Source organism: Macrobrachium nipponense, chromosome 6 (genome assembly GCF_015104395.2).
Source record: "Macrobrachium nipponense isolate FS-2020 chromosome 6, ASM1510439v2, whole genome shotgun sequence".
NCBI classification, from domain to species: Eukaryota; Metazoa; Arthropoda; class Malacostraca; order Decapoda; family Palaemonidae; genus Macrobrachium; species Macrobrachium nipponense.
The window spans coordinates 76,812,080-76,836,836 of NC_061108.1; the positions used below are offsets into that span (position 1 = coordinate 76,812,080).

At 44.2% G+C, this 24,757-nt stretch overlaps 1 protein-coding gene across 4 annotated transcripts in view; it reads left to right on the forward strand.

Moving 5' to 3' along the window:
- The window catches only part of LOC135216354 (phenylalanine--tRNA ligase, mitochondrial-like), a 292,985-nt gene that overhangs the window by 232,845 nt on the left and 35,383 nt on the right, over positions 1 to 24,757 (forward strand). For 3 of the 4 annotated variants that reach the window (XM_064251594.1, XM_064251591.1, XM_064251593.1), the window contains one exon: positions 18,899 to 19,018. The exons of the other annotated variant lie outside the window; for it this stretch is intronic. In XM_064251594.1, the coding sequence (XP_064107664.1) occupies positions 18,899 to 19,018 (120 nt within the window). The remainder of the gene's footprint in view (positions 1 to 18,898; positions 19,019 to 24,757) is intronic. 4 annotated transcript variants of the gene reach the window in all.

Below are 24,757 nucleotides of genomic sequence, written 5' to 3' on the forward strand. Positions count from 1 at the left end.
AAAATCCCTTTTGTAAGTCTGGGCAGGCTCAGCATGAGACCACTTCAATTTTACTTGAAGCAGAAGTGGCAAAGGAAGAAGTTCCCAGACTCCTTCGTGTTCCCCATCTCGGAAGGGATCAAGCAGAACCTCCTTTGGTGGAAGTCAGAATGAAGGCTAGAGGAGGGCTTGTCCCTAAGCCAGTTGAGCCCCAACCTTACGCTCTTGTCAGACGCATCGGACAAAGGGTGGGGAGCCACTCTGGGGAAAAAGGAAGTGTCGGGACTTTGGCAGAGTCATCAGAAAAGTTGGCACATAAATCTGAAAGAGCTAAAGACGATTCATTTTGCTCTAATGTACTTCCAGACAGAGGTAAGAGGGAAAGTAGTGCTGGTTCAAGCAGACAACACCAAGGCTCTCTCTTACACCAAAAAACAGGGGGGGACACTCGTTCTCTCTGTGCAAGGCAGCGAGAGACCTGCTCATTTGGGCGAAAGAGAACAAGGTTGTTTTGAGCACAAGATTTATTCAAGGCTCGAAGAATGTAAAGGCGGACATTCTCAGCAGGAGAGGACACGTCCTCTCCACAGAGTGGACTCTACATCCTCAAATATGCAAGAAGCTTTGGGAAATTTGAGGATGTCCTCTTTTGGATCTCTTCGCCACGAACAAGACGGCTTGTCTGCCACTGTATTGCTCCCCAGTTCCAGACGAAGAGGCGTTTGCAGTGGATGCCATGCTTCTGGACTAGTCAAATCTAGATCTTTACGCCTTTCCTCCATTCAAGATGCTAAGACTAGTTCTGACAAAGTTCAGAGGTCATCAGAACGTAAGGATGACTCTGATAGCCCCCTTTTGACTGGCCAGGGAATGGTTTCCGGACCTACTACAGCTGTTGACGGACTTTCCGAGAGAGTTGCCGTTAAGGAGAGATCTACTCAGACATCCCCACTTTCTGAGGTTCCATCTCAACTTGTCCGCTCTTCGACTAGTCGCCTTCAGACTGTCGAGCATCTCCTCAGAAAGAGAGGATTTTCAAAGAGAGCTTCAAGAGCTATTGCTAGACCCAGAAGAGAATCCTCTGATCGAGTGTACCAAGCCAAGGCTTGGGGTCCAATTCAGAGCTTGGTGCAAAGAAGAAGGAATTTCGTCTTCTAAGACCTCTATAGCTCAGTTAGCTAACTTCCATCTTTTTCTTCATGAGACTAAGAAGCTTTATACCCAGACAATTAGGGGTTATAGAGCTATGTTGTCTTCAGTGTTCAGACATTGAGGATTAGACATTTCTAATAATCAAGACCTCTCAGACCTGATTCGTTCCTTTGATACAACCAAGAAAAAGGAGTCAAGAACAGTAGCTTGGAACCTGGATGTAGTTCTCAAATGGCTGATGTCTGACAAATTCGAACCGATCTCTTTTAGTTCTTTTAGAGATCTGACTAGAAAGACTTTTTCTTTGTGCTTTAGCATTGGCTAGAAGGATCAGTGAGCTCCATGCCATTGATAAGAGAGTTGGGTTTGCTAAGGGAAATGCCATTTGCTCATCAATGCTGGGGTTTTTGGCTAAGAATGAAAATCCCTCCCATCCTTGGCCTCGTTCTTTCTCTATAAAGAACATTTCGGAGCTAGTGGGGCCTAATGAGCCTGAATGTCTTCTCTGCCCAGTGAGAGCACTTAGACATTATGTGCAAAGAACTAAAGGTATAAGAGGTAAGAGTGATAACCTGTGGTGCTCGGTGAAAGATCCTTCTCGTCCTCTTTCTAAAAATGCGCTCTCCTTCTTTTTAAGGAATTTGATTACTGAGGCACACGAACAATGTCAGGACTCAGATATCAAAGCTCATGAAATAAGAGCAGTTGCTACGTCTATGGCGTTTAGACGTAATCTGTCTTTAAAAGACATTATTAAATCTACATATTGGAGAAGCAATTCTGTCTTCACATCTCATTATCTGACAGATTTGCAAACCACATATGAAAATTGCAGTACATTGGGGCCATTCATTGTGACTGACACGGTATTGGGTGATGGAGAGAAGGATGTCTCCCATCCTCACTAACTTTTCGCCTTGATTGTGGTTTTTTGTTTTAAGGTTGTCTGAAGATACATGGGGCTTTTGAGTATCTTTCAGTCTTTTAATATCTTGGTGTATTTTTTAACCAGGCGTGGTGATCCATCATTTCATTGTTTTTTGTGCTTTGTACTGCGCCATGAGTAGGGGCATTATAGTCTTGTCCGTTACGGTCACGTCCTCAACAACAAGTACTTATTATTGTGTCCGACACACGGATCCATATATCCTGTCGGCCAAATACAGGCCAGCAGACTACAGAGGCAGTAACCACTGAGTCAGCGGTCTTTAAAGGTAAGGAACCTATATCTTCGGATAATTCCAACAGTTGTTATTTTAGCTGCCATTGTCCCACCACCTAAATGTGTCAATCAGCTATATGTAACCACCGGGGAAGTTGTATAAATGAAAATGACATTTTTATAATAATATAAAGTTTCACTTATACTTCTGACGTATTGCTGGAATGGTTCCTGGTACCTGGTAGAGGGCGGGAGTAGAGGGATCACCTGTCAAACCATTAGCGCTACCGCGAATTTCAAATTCTGCCGTGACGCCAGGAGACGACAGCTATATGTAACCACCGGGTAAGTATAAGTGAAACTTTATATTATTATAAAAATGTCATTTTGATACTGTTAATCCTTGGCAAGATGCCTCAGTGTCCATTTTCCCTCTGGATGGTATTTCATCAATGAGAGAAAAACCATGATCGAAGTTGTATATGTTGAATTTAGAGATAGACAGGGCAGTATTTTCTAATACAAAATGGTGCCTGATACCACCTCTGCAAGACATGGAGAAACCTCAAAAGAAAACTGTTCTCTTACAAGGGAATAGAGCATTGAGAGATATAGATGGCACTCTTTACCAGGTAAATGGAAAAAAGATCTATACTTATGTTATGAATAAAAATCAGGTTGCTCATCATGTACCACCAGCCTTCTGCCCCTTTACGTTTAAAATAATTAACCATGTGAAGGCAAACTTTCAAAATTACGTAATAACTAGAAAGTGGGATCCATTGGCAGAACTAAAACCATTTGCCACAGTTCTCTCTTTCAAGAAATTCCACCAAAGAATGGGCAACACTTCAATTTCCCTTTGATAGGAAAAAGCTCCCCGTAGATATTGCAACTCTGCAATTTTCAATTTGGTACCCGGATGAGAAGGATATCAGATGAGACATTAGCATCATAATTTTGTGCTAATATTTACCTCCTTAGTACCCTGACCACTTCCACCTTCCTAGAAGTTGCCACTAAAAGGCTTCCAGAAGAATCCAGTTCAATTGTTGCTGCTGTGGCTAAAAGCCTTACGAGAACATTAAGGGAAGCACTCATTTGTGCATAAAAGCACAAATGAGGTATTGGAGAACTCCAAGTCACTTCCCAACCCAATTGCTTTATAAGTCTAACGCCTTCTGTAGGAGCCTGTTTGAGGATTCTATTGTGACTCAAGTCAAAGAGCAACAAAATTATACTGCGTATGCTCTTCTGGGAAAAGCCTTCACCTCCAATAGTTCTCGTCATAAGCAGAAGGGACAACTCCCTCAAAAGGGACAACAACCTACACAGGCAGAAAGTACATCCTTTTCACAAAATCCAAAAACAATTTTATAAAGGAAAAGGAAAAGCAACTCCTGGAGTACCCATCAAGGGCAAAGATAGAGGGGAGGGGGATACCAATAGGAATTGTTTGGTCAGAGATCAGCTTCAAAGACATCACAGGAATGGAAGTCTTCTTCTTGGGGGCACAGCATTATTTTCAATGGGCTGGGGTGGAAATGGTCTCCCTCCCCCCCCCTCCTTTGAAAGGGTTCTTTAAAAAAAAAACAGACCCCTCTCTAGAAGATTACATGCAAAAGGCCCTGTTAAAAGGAACCATAGAGAAACATTCTTATATTTGCCACCAAGCACGTCTCTTTGCCAAAAGTTTCGCATGACTACCGTTGCCCCAGTACATTCCAAAAGGGACCTGGAAAGCTTCTATAGAACTGGAAGATGCATACTGGTATGTCCCTATTGTCTTTCCCTTCCGCCCCTGCTTAGGGTTCTGGATAAGGAAAAATCCGTACAGGTTCAATGTACAGTGCTCCCATGTATTCGCGGGGGATGTGTACCAGACCCCCCGTGAATAGTTAGAACCCACGAATAGTTGGAACCCCTATAGAAATGCTGAAAACAGCCTGTTTTCTTAGTTAAAACTCAAGAAAAACCCACTAAAATTTTTATACTTGGTTTTTTAATAGTTTTATCAAAAAAATTGCATTTTATAATGAAATTGATAAAAAAACCAGGAATATGTGGATATTTCTCATAGAAAAATACCGCAAATATGCAAATTTTCCACGAATAATGCGGGGAAACATTCCCGAGAGAAATCCGTGACGTGAATGTGAGAGTCCACGAATCCTGAGACAACTGGTTAATTTGGGGAACAACGAGAAAAGATTGCTTGAAAAACCTAAGAGCAGTGATCAACAGACTCCAGTCAAAACAGAACAAGGAAATGCTTCAAAAGGTTCCTGACACAGCCCAGTGTTTCCAGACGGCAGTTAGAACATATGATGGGTCTGCTGCAGTTCACATCAATACGTGAACAAATTTTGGCTGTCACACAAGAAAAAAGATGCAAGACAAGTTTCACAAAATGAATCATAAAGTTGGGGAGATACTTCGGCCTTGGACCTGGAGGGAATCTCTGGCAAAACAGGTCACCCTGATTCTTCCATCTGTAAAAGTGACAATACACAGATGCCTTGTTGACAGGTTGGGGAGGACATTGGGAGGGTCGTCAGGTGGCAGGGAGGTGGTCAGCTACTCTAAAGAATTGTCATATCAATTTCTTGGAGCTGATAGCTGTCTTTTTGTTCTCAGAAAACTCAAACCCCTGGAAGAGAGAGACATTCTGTTGGCTCTAGAAAACACATACAAGGCAGCGTTAACGGAACGCTTGCTTTATGGATTCAGGATTGACTCCAGCGTAGAAGTTATCACATCCCTTCTGCAGTCTTATGCTCTACAAAGACCTGGTCCTGAAAGGCTTCCAATTCCTTGGTCCCTGAACAAGGTAGTACTTAGACTTTCATGTACCCCTCTATCCAGTGGACCCAACACATCCGCAACTCGCATGCTGCAAAAAGCAATCTTCCTGGTTGCATGAGCATCAGGAGCCTGTATTAATGAATTGGGCTCTCTTAGACGGGGACCATATATCACACAAATTGCTGATTATCAATTACTATTGTCCCCTGATCCACCATTCCTGGCCAAGAATGAGAATCCTTTAAGAAGGAAATCTATTATAAGCACTTAAGGTTTACCTAGATGTCATGGCAAACATCCCAGAAGGTCTGATTTTCCTACATCCTAGCATGAATAAACCACTCTATAAGGGCTAAGAGTAGTTTTAGTGTCCCTCAATGAAAAGGCAAACCCACACTCCTTTCCTAGGTCGCATGATACATATTAGGAAAGTAAGTACATTGTTGGCTTTCTTCAGAAATGTATCTTTTGAAGTGGACTAAATGTACTGGGGGGTCATCAGAGTCAGTTTCTTAAAACAGTACTGCCATGAGCTAGAACAAATTCGACTGCACTCTAAGTCAGTAGGTGGTATGGTTAGTCCTGACCCCATAGGTCCTACAACAGAAAACCAGGGGTCTTCCTAACAGGTGGGTATGCTGACTATTGCTGGGGAAGGCGCGTCAAGACTGCAACCATACCCAGTATGCTTAGGTAAGTTACTACAGAACTTCACACTAAAAACAAGTTCTTGCTTAGTTTCTTGTTCTTTGTTACCAAAACTTGTGGTTTGACCTCAGACCAAAAATTATTGTTTTAATTTTGGATTGTTGGGATTCAAATTTTGGGAGCTTAAGCTTTTTGTCACCTGTCAATTTCTTTGTAATGCTCCTTTGAGGATGAAACAGCAACTACGCCATAAAAAAACAGGTTTTGACGTAGGAAAAACCTATTTTTGGTAGACGCTGTCGAGTCCATAAAACCCTCCCACTTCCCTGAAGAAAAGCCATGGGATTTGGGTAAAGGTTCATCCTCCATTGACCAACAGAGTAATGTTCCTTGGTCTTTTAACTGGCTCAATCGTAAAACAAGATGGCCAACACACATGAGCAATAGTCACTTCTGCAGTCTTGATGTGGAAACTGGTTACAGCTTCACTGAAGACAAGACAAAATGCAATAACATAGTGTTTGTCATTACAACACAATACCCAGCTACAAGACCAGGCTAAAAGATATTACTTTGATATCAGTCTAGTCACCATACCTTACAGACCTTACAGACCTTACATCTTGTTCGGGTTGCCCCAGGTCCCTCAGTGTGAGGCACCTCTAATGTCTACCAGAGAGTTGCTAGTACATCTTCCGGTATATTTTGCATCTTCCAATCTTGGATGGTCTGGGATGCAGTTTAGATATTTGTCGAGCTTATTCTTAAACACATCTACGCTCACTCCTGATATATTCCTCAGATGAGCTGGCAACGCATTGAATAGACGCTGCATTATCGATGCTGGTGCGTAGTGGATTAATGTCCTGTGTGCTTTCCTTATTTTTCCTGGTATAGTTTTGGGCACTATTAATCTACCTCTGCTTGCTCTTTCTGATATTTTTAGTTCCATGATATTTTCTGCTATTCCTTCTATCTGTTTCCATGCCTGAATTATCATGTAGCGTTCTCTTCTCCTTTCTAGACTATATAATTTTAAGAAATTGTAGTCTTTCCCAGTAGTCTAGGTCCTTAACTTCTTCTATTCTAGCTGTAAAGGACCTTTGTACACTCTCTATTTGTGCAATATCCTTTTGATAGTGTGGGTACCATATCATATTGCAATATTCAAGTGGACTACGAACATATGTTTTATAAAGCATAATCAGTGTTCAGCTTTCTTGTTTTGAAGTGCCGTAACAACATTCCCATTTTTGCTTTACATTTTGCCAACAGAGTTTGCTATTTGATCATTGCATAACATGTTCCTATTCATCATCACACCAAGGTCTTTAACTGCTTCCTTATTTGTGATGGTCTCATTATTAGGTCCCCTTATATGCATATAGCTTTCTTTCTCTGTCTCCATAATTTATTGATTCAAATTTATCAGAGTTAATACCATCCTATTTACCTCTGCCCCAATCATATACTTTGTTAAGGTCTCTTTGTAGAGCGTTTCCTATCTTCATCACAAGTAATTTCTCTACTTATTCTTGTGTCATCTGCGAAACTACTCACTACCGAATCCTTAACATTATTGTCTATGTCTTTCAATCATAATAACAAACAGTATTGCAGCTAACACCGTACCTTGCGGCACACCAGGATATTACCTTGGCTTCATCCGATTTCTCGTCGTTTGCAATAACTATCTGTTTTCTGTTGTGTAAAAATTCTTTTAACCATCTTCCTACTTTATCCACGATATTGTGTTTTCTAATTTTCTTCGCTAATATATTATGGTCTACTTTTATCAAAAGCTTTTGCAAAGTCTAAATAAACACATCTGTTTCATTTCCGCTTTTCATATTTTTGAATATGTTCTCACGGTGGACTAACAGTTGGGTTTGTGTACTTTTTCCGGGTACGAAACCATGTTGTCCTTTATTAAACAAATTATTTTTTATTAATGTTTCATAATATTTTTCTTCATTACCCTTTCATACACTTTCATAATATGTGATGTTAGACTCACAGGCCTATAATTACTTGCCTCTAGTCTTGATCCACTTTTGAAAGTAGGGGTAATATATGCTAATTTGTGCTCATCATAAATCTTGCCTGTATCTACACTTTGTCTTAATAATATTGCAAGTGGCTTTGCGATAGAATGAACTACTTTCTTTAACAAAATAGCAGGAATTCCATCAGGCCCTGCAGCAGCTCCATTTTTTAATTTCATTAATAGCCTGCACAATATCAGCTTCATTAATATCTATGTCAGCTAAATATTCACTATTTTCATCCTTACTTCTATATCATTATCTTCATTATCTATTCTAGGGGTGAATTCTCTCTTATATCGTTCTGCCAGTATGTTGCAAATTTCCTTTTTTTTTCATTCGTTAATCTCCCTTCAATTCTCAGAGGGCCTATTTCTATTCTTCTTTTATTCATCTTCTTCGCATATGAGTATAATAGTTTGGGGTTTTGCTTGATATTTAATAGGGTTTTTTCTTCCAAGTCCCGTTTTTCATTTTCTTTTGATTGTATAATCTTTTGTTCTGCATTTTCTATCTTACTTTTTAGTTCTATAACTTTCCATGCATTTTTTTCTTTGGCAAGACCTTTTTTCCACTTTCTGATTTTCTGGAACAAGATCCTCTGTCTCTTGGTATGCATGAATGATGTTTACTTTTCTTCTTCGGTATATATTTTTCCACTATTTTCTCCAATATTTTATATAATATCTCCGTATTTTACCTTATGTCATCACTTACGAAAATGTTATCCCAATCTTTGTTTAATTCTTCATTAATTTCTGACCATTTTATATTTTTACTGTAGAAGTTGTATTTTCCATATCCTTCCCACTTTTTCATTTCTTGCTTATCTCTATTTTCACTTGCTTTGGAATGAACTGTTAATTCTATGACATTATGGTCTGAAATACTCGCATTATAAACTATTATTTCTTTAACATAATTCATCTCGTTCACAAATACTAGGTCTAAAGTATTTTCCTTTCTTGTTGGCATGTGATTTATTTGTTGAATGTTGTATTCTAGTAGCATATCTAATAGCTTTTCAAATTGCCTCTTATCTTCTGCACTACTATTACTCTCTTTTTTATATGTATATGTAACAACCACAATCTCCTATTCGTTCTTTCCATTCTACGAAAGGAAGTTGAAGTCACCAGATAGGAGAATAGTCCAGTCCTTGTGATTTCTACATATATCATCCAATTTTTCAATTATTAAGTCAAACTCTTTAGTATTAGGAGGTCTATATATTACTATGTTCATCAATTTTTCAGATTCAAATTCTACCGCTATTAGTTCACATTCTGAGTTACTATATTTCTCATATATTTTTCCTTGTTTTTTGTCTTTCCCATATATTGCGGTTCCCCCTTGATTCCTATTTTTTCTATCTGATCTATAAGTTTGGAACCCTTTTATTTGATCATCATTCCCAGTCTCTTGGGAATACCAGGTTTCACTTATATTCATTATATCTATTTTCTTTTCATTTTGGGTTAGTTCTTCTAAGCACACACCATGGATGGTAATCCTTGGAGGATTCAACAGCGACTACCAAAAAAGGGATTTTGACGAAGGAAAAATCTATTTCTGGGCAACGACCTGTGTCGCCCTGTGAAATGGTTCCTTTGATACTATTTCTTAGGAATAAATATTGCTATTCATCCTAGAGAAAAAAGAAACAATATAATGCCAAGATAAATGGCTCGCTCACCTCTAATAGAAGTGTCAGTATAGTAAGGAGCAAGTGGAATCACTACCAGAGGTCCCTTGCCATTTAGCTTCTTCCTTCGACAAAACCCCGAACTACGGAGGAGCCATGCTACAGCTCCCGGTTCTACTACTACCGTGAGCGCCTCCGACGCCTGTGACGTCATTCCTGAAGATAGCCTCCAAGCTTGGGGTAAGCTGGGTGAGGGCAATCTAACTACAGGGTGGGGTTTCACAAGGCGACACAGGTCATTGCCCAGAAATAGATTTTTCCTTCGTCAAAATCCCTTTTCTGGGCTTAACCTGTGTCGCCCTGTGAAATAGTACCAGAGAATGCTAAAACACCAAGCTTGAGGGACAGTACAGATAAATAAGAAGGTAAAGTTAAACACCTGTAAGGTTAATAGTATAATGATCAACTCAAATACAGACTTACAATTATGGTTAAGAATGAGCCCTTAAACATGGGTTATAACTTAAAATTAGTTAGCCTAACAACAAGCAAATTATACAGGTTAGGCAAAAGACAGGATCATAAGTTGATATATACATAACAATGGAAGTGAATCCCAACTAGAATGGTGAACAACAGCAAAACTCAAGGTAACCCAATACATCCCCTTCTTTACCGGGTGGGTGAGCAGAATGTAAACATTGCGTTTGCTGCCGAACTGAATCTCTCGGTAGTGACTCAAGTTTGGAGGGGTGCCGATCGTAAAAATATTTGCCAAAAATACACTAATCAAGACAGGCTAATGAAATTATCAGGTATTATTAGCACTATAATAACGCATATTCTCTGTTAGTTTTATCATCCTACAGGGAAAATAAATGATTTTATGAAAAAAAAATGTGAAATCAGTGTCCCTTGTACAAGGACACTGGTGGTCGGTGAGAAAACACGGTCTTGAATAGAAATTCGGTCTTACAGAATGTTGGTATATCGCACCTGGAACATGCACATAAAGTATTATCAAAATAGAACCGTAAATAAGCACGTAATAACAAAAAAAGAGCAAAAACTAAAGCGAAAGCCCCCCCGCCAATAAATATGGAAATCGCAAATTTTATAGTATATCTTTTCAAAAATTGGTCAATGTCATTTTCTACGTTTTCTAAGATTAGTTTCATCACAGAAAACAACTTTAGGGGCATCAGGGGTATCTAAATAAAAAAATAATTTTTCAAGTTTCTTGTCCTCAGAAAAATCGCTTTTTCTCTGGTTTGGTTTTTTTTATATATATTTAAAGTTACTATAAGGCTTTATTTCTACTTCATTTATCTGGTGTTCATATCTTTTTATTTGTAAAATGTAATGTGAATAAATAAATAAATACAGTAAATGATGATACGACTGGTTTTTTTACTTGGGTAGAAGTTATTAACATGTTTACGCTTGTCTGGTTTTGTGATTTTTTGTTGAGACGCAGTTCATCTGTCACCTACACACTACTATAAGCCAATAATAATATTTTTTTGGGTTCATCATACGTCTGGCATCGTGTCATACTGTTTATTTTGCTCCAAACTCTTCAAACCGACAATTACAGAATGATTGAAGTTCCCTATCTGAAAAGAGGAGTTTTGGTGGTACTATCGCATACCACCTTTATGCACCCGGTGCGGTGTAGTAGACTTGAATGGTGGTACCCACCTACCTCCCAAACAAACTTTCGGTAATGAAGAGGATAGAGGCGACTAAACTAAGTAAGGGTGCAATGGGGCAGGCAGAAGGGAAGGCTACAAGAAGATATAGGAATTATTAAGAGTCAGGAGAAACTGTGTTTCCAGCTGCCAGCTGCTGGAAATGTGAGGGCTTTCTAAGGGTTTTAGGTAGTGCCGTTGAAGAAAACTGTCGGAGATTTCCAGCCTGTATATTTCTTAAGATCGTCAAAATTCATGTGTTGGAAATAATTAATAGATGTGGCCACCGCCCTAACATCGTGGGCCCGAGGAAAGGACTCTGGGTTGGCCTGTTTAATGAAGTATAAAATTTGTTGCCTGATCCCTTTTAGGGATAATGTACCACCTTCCTTCCTAATGAACAACGGGCCTGAAGATTTCAGAGTTGTTCTACTTAGGTAGGCTCTTAATGAGTTGACAGGACAAAGGGAAATGTCTTGAGGTAGTGGTAGGATTTTTCCACGAGGACCATCTGTCCGTGGATCTTCATTTTTGGCTAAAGAAAGTGGCGATCTGGGGATAAGAGGACTTCCCCCTGAGGGGAGGAAACTCCAAATGTGACTGGTTCCCTTGACTAAGGCTGACAGTTCTGATATTCTAGCTCCAGAGGCTAAACTTAATAAAAAAATAGGGTTTTCCTCAGGTAGGGATATATAATTACAAGAGTCATTGTTAATGTCTGAGGCCAGTTTGAGGACAATCAATTTAAGAACCAAGAGACTGTTTTAGGTCTCGTTGATGGTCTTAATCTAGCACAAGCTTTTTGGTATGGACGTAAAGTACGAATCCGTAAGATCTATGCTAAAACCAAAAAAAAAAAAAAATTGGAAGATCTTTTTAAAGAGCTGATTTGTCGTAGTGATAGTGCTTGCTGCTAAACCTTTCTCAACAATGATCTGAAGAAGTTATGGCTAGGTTCGTTGTCATGACTTGAAGAGTTTTGACATCTTAAGGAACTCTGCTAGTTTCTTGACAGATGAATCATATTGCCGGAGAGTAGATTCTCTTTTATCTTTGATTCCAAGAATGAAATATTCTGGGGATCAATTTTCTGCATTCCTCATAGCTGCGAATTTCAGAAAATCCATAAAGTTAGGGTTTTCTGAATCTTGAGGAAGCGGACACAGTCTGAGTTTTGCACTAACTGGGTTAGTTTGGGGTTGGAATCCGTAGGGGTCGGAGTCTCAACTCTAGGAGTAGAGGGAACCAATTGCTCTTGGGCCAGTTGGGAGCTACTAGAGCTACTTGGCCTTTGAATGTCCTGAGTTTGTCTAAAACTTTCATGAGAAGGTTCACCGGAGGGAAGGGAGGTAAATGTTCTTCCATTTGTCCAATCGAGGATCATTGCATCCGTAGCAATATGCTAGAGGATCGAGGTTGGGTGCCACGTAACAGGGGAGTTTGTGGTTTGACTCCGTGGCGAAGAGGTCTACTTGAAGTCAGGGGACTTGTAGACTGATCCAATTGAATGAACTCCTGTTCAGTGTCCACTCCGATTCCAATGGAACGGAGCGAGACAGAGCGTCTGCTACTACATTCTTGAACCCACCCCTGCCAGGTGAGTGGCTGACAGGTGCCATTTTGTTTTTGTTTGCCGAGAGAGAAGATGGCTATCATGGACATGGTTCAAGTGGCTTGACTTGGATCCGCCCCTGTTGATGCGGAGTTACTAACTACTGCACTGTCCAGAACTAGTTTGAAATGTGAGTTCTTGGCGGACAGAGTCGTTTCAGTGTGGAGAAAATACTGCATGGCCTCCAGTACATTGATATGTAGCTGGCGGAATGTTAACGACCAAGTTCCTTGAACTTTTTCGTGGTGGGAGTATCCTCCACCCTGTTAGTGGAGGCTTCTGTGTGGATCACTATGATGGAGGAGGGAACTGTAGAGGAATTGCTTTTGAAAGATTCTTTGTCTCCGTCCAGGGGCGGAGACGTTTCCATAAGATCGCCGGGATAGAAGCTAGTTTGTCCCGTGATCTGCAATTCGCTTTTGAGCGCCATATTCTGTTTATATCTTTGAGTTTGGCTCTGAGCAGAACGTCTGTGACTGATGCAAACTGGAGTGAGCCCAGGATTCTCTCCTGGGCACCTCCGGGATTGTTGTTTGTTGTTCATCTTTGTTTGGAGAAAACTTGTTTTGGTAGCTCGTTGCTATTTCTTTCTTTCCTTTTCAACGACGGAATTGATAGAGTGTCGATTGCAAGTCCCACTGAAGGCCTAACCACTGGAATCGAGATTCCGGTGTTAGTCTGGACTTGGTTTTGTTTATTTGGAAACCTAAATGTTCCAGGAATTTGATCACTTTGACCGTTGCTTCCTTGCATTCTTTGGGGGTTCTTTGCCCAAATAAGCCAATCGTCCAGATAAGCCACTAGCATTATTCCCTGTTTCCTTAGCTCTTGCACTACTGCTTCCGCCAATTTGGTGAAGATCCTGGGGGGCTATGTTGAGCCCGAATGGCATTACTTTGAAGGAGTAGGATTTGTTGCCTAGTTTGAAGCCTAGGAATGGACGGAAGTGTCTGGCTATGGGAACATGATAGTAGGCATCTGTAAGATCTATAGAGGTTGTGACGGCCCCACGGGACAAGTAAGGTCCGTACCTGCGAAACGGTCAGCATCCTGAACTTGTCGCAATGAATGTATAAGTTCAGATGGGACAAGTCTAGGATGATTCTTCGGTTTTCCGAGTCTTTCTTTGGCACGCTGAACAAGCGTCCTTGAAATTTTAAATTGTTGACTCTTGAGACTACTCCTTTGAGAAGGAGGTCTTGGGTATACTCTACCAATTCCGTTGTTGGTGCTCGATAGAATCTGTTGGTGGAGGAGGGCCCTCTAGCCAACTCCAAAACCTAGGCCTTTGGTCACTATACTCTGAGCCCAAGGGCTGAACCCCCACCGCTGGCGGAAGAGGTACAGCCTCCCTCCTACCTTGGGACTCTCACTGCTGGTTTGCCGAGGGGCGGCCACCTCTTGCTCCTCGGAAACCTCTTCCTCTGTTTGCAGCCCTGCCGGACCCTCTGAACCGAGAGACACCTCTTGCTCTGCTACCTCTCGCGAACCTATTGAACGCTTGAAAGTTCTGGCTTTCATAGTTGGAGTTGTAGGCTGGAGAGACAGCAAAGGAAGTAGAGGGTTGGGGTTGCTGGGACTGAGGGGTCAGGACAAGGTATTGTTGTTGACCCTTCGACGATGGTTGCCCTTGTGATGCTGAGACTGCCTGAACCAACGTCTGCTGAGGAGGCTTGAAGGAAGAGAACTTTCTTGGTTTCTTCTTGATCCTTTGGTTAGGACCAGAAGATTCCTGTCTCCGCTTCGCTACCAGTCCCCACCTGACTTTGAGGCACTGGTTGACCTTTGAAGCCTCATGAAGGACTTCTGCTACCACTGGTGCTGGGAAGAGGTCCGTCCCCCAAATTGAGGAAGCTATCAGCTTGTTTGGTTCATGGCGGATAGTAGCTTCCGCCAGAACGTGCTTCCTGCAATTCCTCCTGGCTATGAGGAAGTCGTAAAGGTCACACTGCATGGTGTGCAGCAGACCTTTAGCTATAACCTTAAACAACGGCTCTTGTTGGTATACAAGAGCCGTCATCTCGGCCATAGTCATGGAGGAAAGGGATCTCGCGAGCCTAGTCCGGGCGTCGTACTCCGTCTGGATGAGGGAGTCCGACAACCTGGGAAGCCTCTCACTAAAGAGAGTGGTGGCACAGTCCGCCTTGAGTTTTCCTACTGAGAAAGTAGGAACCGCCCCTTCGAAGTACGTCTCGGAGCCTGGAACTAGGAGAGAGGTGGGTTCCGTCTCCCGTAGTTGAGGCAGGGGCTCGTCTTTCAGGGCTGCCTGAAAGGTTGCTTCCACTACCTTAAGGGTAAGCAGTAGCGGAGTCCCTTCCACCGGAGTGAAAATGGTGAAGGGACTTCTAAAGGCTGTGATGCGGGTATTCTCACACCCCCATTCCTCTAGACTCCTCATTAGAGTCTGCTGTGCCTGTTCCCTCGGAAGGATAACTGTTTCCTTGGGAACTTTGTCCTCTCTCATCATGGCTGCTTCCGTTAGCCGGACGTAGCCAATGAATGGGGGTTGAAGGTCCCTGGGGTGGAACTCGAAGTCCTCCCGCCTTCGAGTTCCTATGCCTTCGATGGTCAACATTCCATTGACAAACGGGGCATACGATGCAATCCTCCAAGGATTGGCCGCCTTGAATTCCGGCAGTTGGCTGGAATCCGGCATTGGAAGAGGAGAAGGTGGCACAGCCAGGGGGGAACCTGCCGCTATCGAGGATTGAATTCCGGCGATGGCATTCTCCTGAGTAGCCAGCCGTTCCGCCAGCGATTGGATCGACTGGCCAGAAGACGCAACAGAACTGGAGAGCTGGGAGAGTACCGAGCCGACCTTGTTGTCTACCAAGGCCCCTACGATAACTCCCACCTGCTCCAGAATGTTGGCCGAAAAGGATTCGGGATCGAAAAGAGGGACTTGAGCCCTATCCTTACGGGATTTACGTTTGGGGGACCTCGACGCAGACGAAGAGGCCTCCCTTGACTTAACTGCTCCGGGGTGGTGAGCCAGAGCTACAGCGTCTGCCAAGATGACCGATTTCTTGGGGAGAGACTTCTTAAGTTTCTCCTCGGTCGACTTAGCCTTGGGGATCACTTAAGCAACCTTAGGGCGGACAGACCGCTGGTCTTCAGTGAAGCCCCGGAAAGAAGTAGAAGTAGAAGGATCAGTGGAAGGTGATGGAGAAAGGGAACTCAGGAAAGGGCCCTGAGAACCCGCAGAAGCTGCCCCTACTACACCCTTACCTGTACCCATCGAGTCTATAGTCATGGGTTCGACGTCGAGGTTCATTGCCGCGACGTCTTCTGCTACGTCCTCTGGAAAATCCCCATCCTGAAGGGAGATCATGACTTGGAGATCGGCCAGCAAAGGGACGGCCACTACCGGGTCCACCACTGATCCTTTCTTGGCTCCGGGGAATACCAGGTCCGCCATGTCCTGGGTAAGGATGTAGGGGCGGCCCTTCGAGTTCCGGCCAAATCCCCCTCCCCATGCTTTGAGGGTAGTCAAAGCCTTCTTCTTCTCCTCGTCAGAACCCTGTAAGAAAGGTCTAGAGTTAGGGAAAGGATAGGGGAGGAATGTCTGTTGTGTTGAGACTGTATGAATATGTGTCCCACATGTGAAATGTATATAATAATAACAAGTATTCCAGGTGATGAATGAATGAAGATAGTGCTAAGAAAACTTACTACTAGGAGGCATCGCCTACTAGCAAGTAGCAGGTTTGGCAGGCTTCGTGGTGCCAAACTAGAAAATCCTCCACCTTCACTGCACATCCAGCATGGGAGCGGCAAACTATATGGCCGCACGGGTCTTGGAGGATGGCATTGCACCCAATCTCCTGGCAGCACAACATCTGTAAGTCAAAGGATACATGAGTACCAATGACAACCTCCGGTGGTATAATTATGCAAAATATCCGTGGGTGCCGGATTAGGACCGACGGATAGTGTTCTACGTATAAGTGGCATGCAAAAGAAATGCCGGAGTAAGCTCTAAGGGTCGCTCCGTATGAATATTACGTAGAAAAGTTACGAGGGGGGAAGAAAGTCTCTGCCTCCGCCTAGGCTCACTTGTTATATGGGTAGAATAAACTCCGTAGGGCCCGGAGTTCTCCGTGTGGCCCGGAGTTAAGAAAATTGAGTGAGCAATGTCAAACTTCTGTTGAAGCAAGGGGTAGGACAAGAGGCAGAAATAAAAAAAAACCCAGAATAACGCAAAACGTTCTAAAATAAAGTAACAGAAAAACCCATCGTATCAGTAAGTGCTCGTGTGAACTATCCTAGGTGGATAGGCACCCAGTGGTCCCCTCCCCCCTCTCTTATTGTCTGGTAGCAGCGGAGTGACACCTGCCGGACTGAACTGGGGGGGGAAGGGTAGGGAAGTACGTGGGGTAGGGGAACCTTCCCACCTGAGCGGCCAGTTAAGGACGGAGGAAGTAGGGGGAGAAGGTCCCGAGCCCCCGAGACACATGATGAATGAGAACACCAGTAGGGGGGAGCTCCCCACCAGCCCCATGAGTCACCCCCTCTCATGCAGACTCGGACGCTAGCTGTGAGAAACGAGTCATCACCCATTGGCGTGGGTGGCAATGTGTGGAGGGGGGAATGGAGGGGACGGGTGGAGGACCCCGTAACCGGGTGGCTCACCGCGATCGACCAGCGGCCTTCCCAGCCAGGTGTAAACATGAGGTGGGGAAGATCCGTCGGAACAACATCAATATCACTGATATATATAGGATTACTTATAATAAGAATAAATCAATCAAAACAAATAAATATAATGCGATATCTTAAAGCTAGGCTAACACGGGGAACACGAATAAACTAAACAATCAGAAAGTATAGGCTAATTGCCGATCCGAAGAAAGGGGTATGTTAGCCTCTTCTAACCTCTAGTTCAAGATAACGGGGGGGCAGGCTAATCGCCAATCGACAATTGGGGTATGATAGCCTAACCTAACGGTAAAGACAGTGATAACAGGGTAGGCTAATCGCCATACCGAAGCATGGTGTATGTTAGCCCAACCTAGTACCTACTATTAAGATTAAACGGTAATCAGGAACTAGAGTAGGTAAGAGGGAACATCAGAATAAATAGTATGATATGACTCTCAAACCCATGACTGATAAAAAACTCCTAACAACGTAAGGCGTAGCTAAGCTAAGGCCCAAACGTGCGGTCGAAGCGTGCCCCGTGAAGGCCTAACTAAAAAGCTAACTGCATAAAGATATAGAGACTATGTGTAAGTAACCATATCAATAGTACTGTGAAAAGGGAAATCCCTAACGGTATGGGAGACCGAAAGAGAGAACCCTTACTACCATGCGGTCGGGGCAGACCGGGCCGATAAGGCTCCGAACATATAAAAAACACGAAGATCATCATAAAATGAGATCAGTAACCCCAAACAGTACTTAACTTAGAAGCAGAAGCTGAAGACATCTTGAAAAATCCTTGATAAATCCAGAAAAAGCGATTGCACAGCACAAGAAAAAAGCAACGTGTGGCGGCAATGCGTGCTATCAAAGGAATAACGTCACAGGCGTCGGAGGCGCTCACAGTAGTAGTAGGACCGGGAGCTGTAGCACGGCTCCTCCGTAGTTCGGGGTTTTGTCGAAGGAAGAAGCTAAATGGCAAGGGACCTCTGGTAGTGATTCCACTCGCTCCTTACTATACCGACACTTCTATTAGAGGTGAGCGAGCCATTTATCTTGGCATTATATTGTTTCTTTTTTCTCTAGGATGAATAGCAATATTTATTCCTAAGAAATAGTATCAAAGGAACCATTTCACAGGGCGACACAGGTTAAGCCCAGAAATAAGTTTTTCCTACATCAAAACCTATTTATTCATTAAGGAGTCTGGGGGATACCAGAAGTGTTTGCACACACAAACAATGAATAATGAGCTGTGTTGTCAGGTGGGGCCTGCCAGCCTTAGTGCATATGGGTACTGTTCACTTGTCAGACTCAAGCTTTTCATCTTCCTTTGTAGGGGGTTTGTATGGGAAAATTTTGTGATCAAAGAAATTGCGCTATAAGTTACAGGTACATTAAATATATAAATATTGCTGACAAAACATTTTGAATTGGAATGGTAACTGCCTTAATATGTATAGGTGATAAGGTTCATTGGTGATGGAGAAATTATATTGAAATTTAATATTTTTGCAGAGAGTCAGTCAGTTTCCACAATGTACAAATGATATAAGCTTTTGGCTCCCTTCTGAAGGATATGATTCTGCTGATTTCTATGATCTTGTAAGGAACATAGGAGGAAATTTAGTTGAGCAGGTTAGTGATGACTTCTTATTTTTTTAAAGGTATGAATTTTTTTGTATGGGAAGATACTGAATGAAAGAGGCACCTTTGCTTGGCAACCTCTGAAGGGTTAGCACTGTGACCGAGAATAGCAATTTGAAGACCAAAATTTCCAAGAAAAAATAGGCCAAAGATTCAGAATAATAACCAAACCACCATTCTTTGAGTTCTATTTTTAACTAGGTGTACTTCTCTAAATTTGCTATGCTTCAGTGTCACTTTTTAAACTCATTTAAGAACAAAACCTTTGAGCAAGCGGAGTGAGTCTAAAATCTGATTGTTGTCTCATTAAGCTACTGCAGATGTCATCTGAATTTCACAGGAGTTTAGGACACCAGCTGTCATGAAACTTGAAAATCTGTGAATAACTCTGGACCCCCAAACCTTAATTCCCAATACTGTGCAACATATTTTTGGTCATGAACCTTGCCGATATATTTATTGATTTTCTGGGCCTAACCTGTGTCGTCCAGTGAAATGTTCCTATAGCACTCATTTCTAAGGTATAAATATTGCTAAATATACAAGAGAAAAAACTATATGGATTAAGCCAGGATATTCCTAGCTCGCTCACCCCTATATAGGGTGTTGGTATAAAAACTGGGGCGAGTGAAACCACTACCAGAGGTCCCCTGCCATTTAGTCTTTTCCTTTCTCAATTTCCCCCGTTCCAAAGGGGAGCCGTACCAAAGCCCCCTACCACCCGCTACTGCTACAACTAGCGCCCCGTCCGCCATTCCTTTTATAGCACTGGTGAATGCTTCACATGTTGTTTTTGGAAGCCCTTGTATTTTGTGATTTTTACGATGTCTGATCGTCAGGAAGCTTCCGTATCTAAGTTGAGTACTGCAATTATCAAAATTGTTATTTTAAGGGTAGCGATTTTAGTTATAAGTATGTTTTAGGCATTTGTTTATATACGGGAGCCCCGCATGACGCCGCTCCCGAGTCAGCCATTACATGCATCGCTACCTGTGAACTTTCATATTCATGACGACTTTCAATTAGTCCTCCATACTAATTGTAGTCGTGTTTATATTGATTTTAGCAATTACTCAAGAATTTACGAGTTTATTATAGATATCCTGATGTTATATGATATGTGTCCTGGCGTGAGGGTTATCATGGCCTACCCGACCAGGCCTCATTGGTTTGGGAAGCTAGGCTAGGCTGGGATCCCTGTTATCCTACCCGTATTGGCTATCTCCCCACCGATACGTCGGCTGGGGGGGTGTAGCCTTCTCCCTTTTCCCATGGTCTTTCAATAAGGAGGCTACCTCCTTCACCTGACCAGGTCGAAATTCGATTTGGAGGGGTTTATGGCCCTTATCGTGGCCTATGTATCGGTTCCTTGAGCCACCCTGGCCTACCTGTCCAGATCGTGATTAAAATTCCGATTTTGGAGGGTTAGGCTAGCTGCTCAGAGCCTCCCTGGGCGACCTGACCAGATCGTTCCGATTGTGCGAAGGTTAGGCTAGCCGCTCGATTAGGACAGTACATATACATATCTATCCCCCCTCCTCCTCCTCATTCTCCCTTATCCCCTCTCGTGTCAGGGCTGTTATTTTGTGTTTATTATCATATGATATATCGTATTTTTGTATTGTATTAGTGGACAGTTGGCCTAATAGGTCGGCTGTCCCTGATATCGATTGGATCATGACTTCTCGGCAGGTGTCCCACCTGGCCGGTGGTAGTGTCCAACTGATCACGAGTGGGCCACCCCTCTAGACGACCTCCCTCCCCCCATCCCACCTTGGTGGGGTGACACAGCTCGCCATACGCTACCTCAGGCAGCCATCCGAGCCTTATCCCCTCTTGTGGGGGGAGGGTAGGGGTTACAGTTGGGGGAGTGGTACACCTCGTTATACTTAGTGGGGATGGTACGGGGGTGTCCACCCGGTCGAGCCCTGGTCGGCCACCTGGCTCGTCGGGATGGTGTACACTGCGTGCTATCCCCAGTCCCCTATCCCCCTGTCTATCCTCCCGCCCCGGCGGGACCGGGAGTCCGGCTAAGAGTTCGTTCTGTTATACATATAACAGTTACGATCCCTTATATGATCAGATTCAGGCCTAGGTTTTACCTGTTTTCCCTGTTCCGATCCCCCAGCTGGACCCGAGAATAGAGGGATAGTATTTGATGGGAACTGGGCCCGGAATGGGCGTTAATACAGTGCTCCGGCACAGTAGTTTAATTAGTTTAAGTTTATGTTATATGCTTCCGGTCCGTTTACTATGGCGGGTATTCCCACCCCGGCGTGTATTCCCACCCCGGCGGGTATTCCCACCCCGGCGGGTATTCTAGGACCGAAGCACTATGTTTTCCCTTCCCTAGCTCCTTACCCGTTTGCCATTTCTTGTTTGTACCTCTGTTCCCCACTCCGGTGGCGGCGGACATGGGCTAAGAGAGGCAATCCTAGTTTACTAGGAAACGCCTCCCCGGTGCCAGCGGATTCAGGCCAGGTTTAGTACGCATGCCACCGGAATTAATTCCAGCTGGTCTATATAGTGATACTCATGTATCATTTTAACTTGAGTGCATGTTCCGCCGGATACATCTCCGGCGGGTCTATATAGTGATACTCATGTATCATTTTAACTTACAGATGGTACGCTGTCAGGAGACAGCATGTACAGCCATCCTGCAGCAGCCGTGCGGGCACGAAGTATGCCGCACTCATGCAGGATGTGCAGTCCAAGTGGACGACTTGCTGGTCTGGCACCCAGACAGGTGCGAGATTTGTTACAAATTGGTAATGGACCTCACTACCGAGTCGGTAGGTACCATTCCATTAGATGATATATTGAAAAATATTTTAATGCATTTTGAGACAATAGTTCATTATTTTAGGATAGACTTTAAAAGTAGCTATCTCTTACAGACCGCCCAAGCTGTCAAGGATTCGGCTCTTACGACCCTCAAGATCTGGGTTGGAGGATTTGGCCGGAACGTTAAGGCCAAACAACCCTACATGCTGTCGGAGGAGATGTGCTCCCTTATCTACCCCAACGCGAAGATGTCGGCAGCTGTAGCGTCAGACTTGGCGGCCCCGATCATTGCCAAGATCCGGGAGGAAACCCAGGCCGTGCTGGTGGAAGACCTGGAAGGTTTTGGGGAAGAGGTCCTCGGAGAGGTGGCGACAATCAATTTGGACCGCGAGCCTATGATCGTCGACAACCTGGATGAAGGTAGGGTGGTAAGTGAGGCAGGTGGTACACAGGCTAAAGTTCTGTCCTTTAGCCCGTCTCATTCCTCTTCTTCCTCTTTTCAAGGGTTTACCAGGAGACCTACGACTTCTAGGGACAAGTCGGGGTCGGTAATCCCTAAGGTAAAGTCAACCATAGACACCCATAGGTCTAGTAAGAAGTTCCTCCCTAAGCCTTCCAAACCGAAGCCTCTTAGGGATAGCCGATCCAGTTCGTCCTCAGCCCTCAAGCGGACGACGGACGCGGCAAAAGCTGCTCCTCCACGACAGGGGTTGAGAGCTAAAGGGTCCAAACCCAGATCTCAGGGTCCTGGATTTGACCCAGCAGCATTCTCCAGCATGCTCATGCAGGAGATGGGGAACTTGGTACAATCCAAGTTCCAAGAGATTTCAGCGCAGCTGGTCTCTAGCCTGGAGACGTCAGGACAGTCGATACAGTCCTTGACAGAAAGGCTGCAGAATCAAGAGAACTTGATGTTGGGAGTCCTCACGTCCGGGCACCCACAACACAACCCCTTGCAGTGCCGGACGCCTCAAAGCTACCGCCGTTCAAAAACAATAACCCTTGGCGGCTAGCAGTACATGCCCCCTTCTCAGAGGGCATGTTGATGATTGAAGGTTGTGGAACCCAGCCAGTAGAAGACTGAATTCTACCCGCTGGGTCTCCAATTCCCCTTCTCAGGATATGCGCGCCTTACGGAGGAGGCATTAACAAGGGAAGACAAGGTTCCAAAGGAAACCGTTATCTTCCCCAGAGACCAAGCCCAATCAGCTTGGGTCCGGACTCTGACAGACTGGGAGTGTATAAACACTAAGGTGACACGCCACAAAAGTCCTTTCACGATGTTTGTGGTACCGGAGGATACTCCTATTCCGTGCACCTCTAAAGTAGTGAAGCTGATGCTTCAGGCAGCGGCAGAGGACAAACCCATGCCTCAACTCAGGGAAACAGACTTGCCTTCCCTGCTGTTCCCGGGGGGTATGGAATGCTGGGTGGATGCCCCTGCAACCTTTTCAGTAGGCAAGTTAAGTCCGGACTGCGCTACCACCCTCTTCAGCGAACGCCTATCTAGGCTTCCAGAGGCTTTGGTGAAGGCGGAGTATGAAGCCAGATGTCGCTTGAGTAGGTCCATCAATTCCGCCACTACAGCGGAAATGACGACCTTGGTCTACACAGAAGACCCTCTGTTCAAGATCTTGACGAAGTCATTACTTCACACCTTACAGTGTGACGTATATGACTTAGCAGTAGCCAGGAGGAACTGCAGGAAGCACGTCTTGGCCAATGCTTCCATTCGCCATGAGCCGAATAGGCTCATTAAATCCTCAATCTGGGTTGCGAATCTGTTCCCCGAGACCGTAGTAAACGGAGTCCTTGGGGAAGCAGCCAGAGTAAATCAGAGCTTGCGAATTCGTTGGGGCCTCATCTCCAAGAGGAAATTCGAACCCTCTGGAGCACACCCCAGAGGCAAGAAGAGAGTGAGGAAGTTCCAGTCCTTCCAGACTGCCCAGCCTCAGGCGGTGGTACAGGCTGTTCTGGTAACCCAGTTGGGTCAACCCTCCACCTCAAAGGCTCAACCTCAACAACAGTACGTTCTGCTGCAGAGCCAGCCCTCTCAGCAGCCCCAAGGCTCGGCCACTTTCACCTCTTCCCCAGCCTTCAATGCTCCTTCGAAAACCAAGGGGTATTTCAGGGCTACAACAGGTTTGCGAGAGGTAGCCAAGCCAGAGGAGCTTTTCGGCACAGGGCCAGTAGAAGAGCATCCGCCAGAGGCAGAGGCTTCCGGGGAAGCCGGGGTAGTTGACCCTCTGCTAGCCAGTGAGACTCCCCAGGTAGGAGGGAGGCTGTCCCTATTCAGGAACCGCTGGAAATTCAACACTTGGGTATACAGCATAGTAGCAAAAGGTCTAGGATGGAGTTGGAAGAAAGGGCCTCCTCCATCAACCAGTTTTTACCAAAACCCAACAGGACCTAACAGAGTACACCCAAGACCTTCTTCAAAAGAAGGTAATGACAAAAATCAAATACTTAAAATTTCAAGGACGCTTGTTCAGTGTTCCAAAGAAAAACTCAAACAAGCCAAGAATAATTTTAGACTTGTCCCATCTGAACTCATACAGATGCTTACTATCATGTTCCAGTAGCAAGGCACTTCCGCCCCTTCCTAGGCTTCAGACTAGGCAAACAGGCTTACGCCTTCAAAGTCATGCCATTCGGGCTCAACATAGCGCCCAGAATATTTACAAAGATTGCAGAGACAGTAGTACAAGAATTGAGGTCTCAAGGGATAATGTTAGTAGCTTACCTAGACGATTGGCTCATCTGGGCCACAAGCATCGAGGAATGCCGCAGAGCAACACACAAAGTGATAAGATTTCTGGAATATCTAGGATTCCAGATAAACAACAAGAAATCCTGGCTTACTCCGGCACCACGCTTTCAGCGGTTGGGAATACAATGGGATCTAAACTCACACAATTTATCGATCCCGCCAGAGAAACGCAG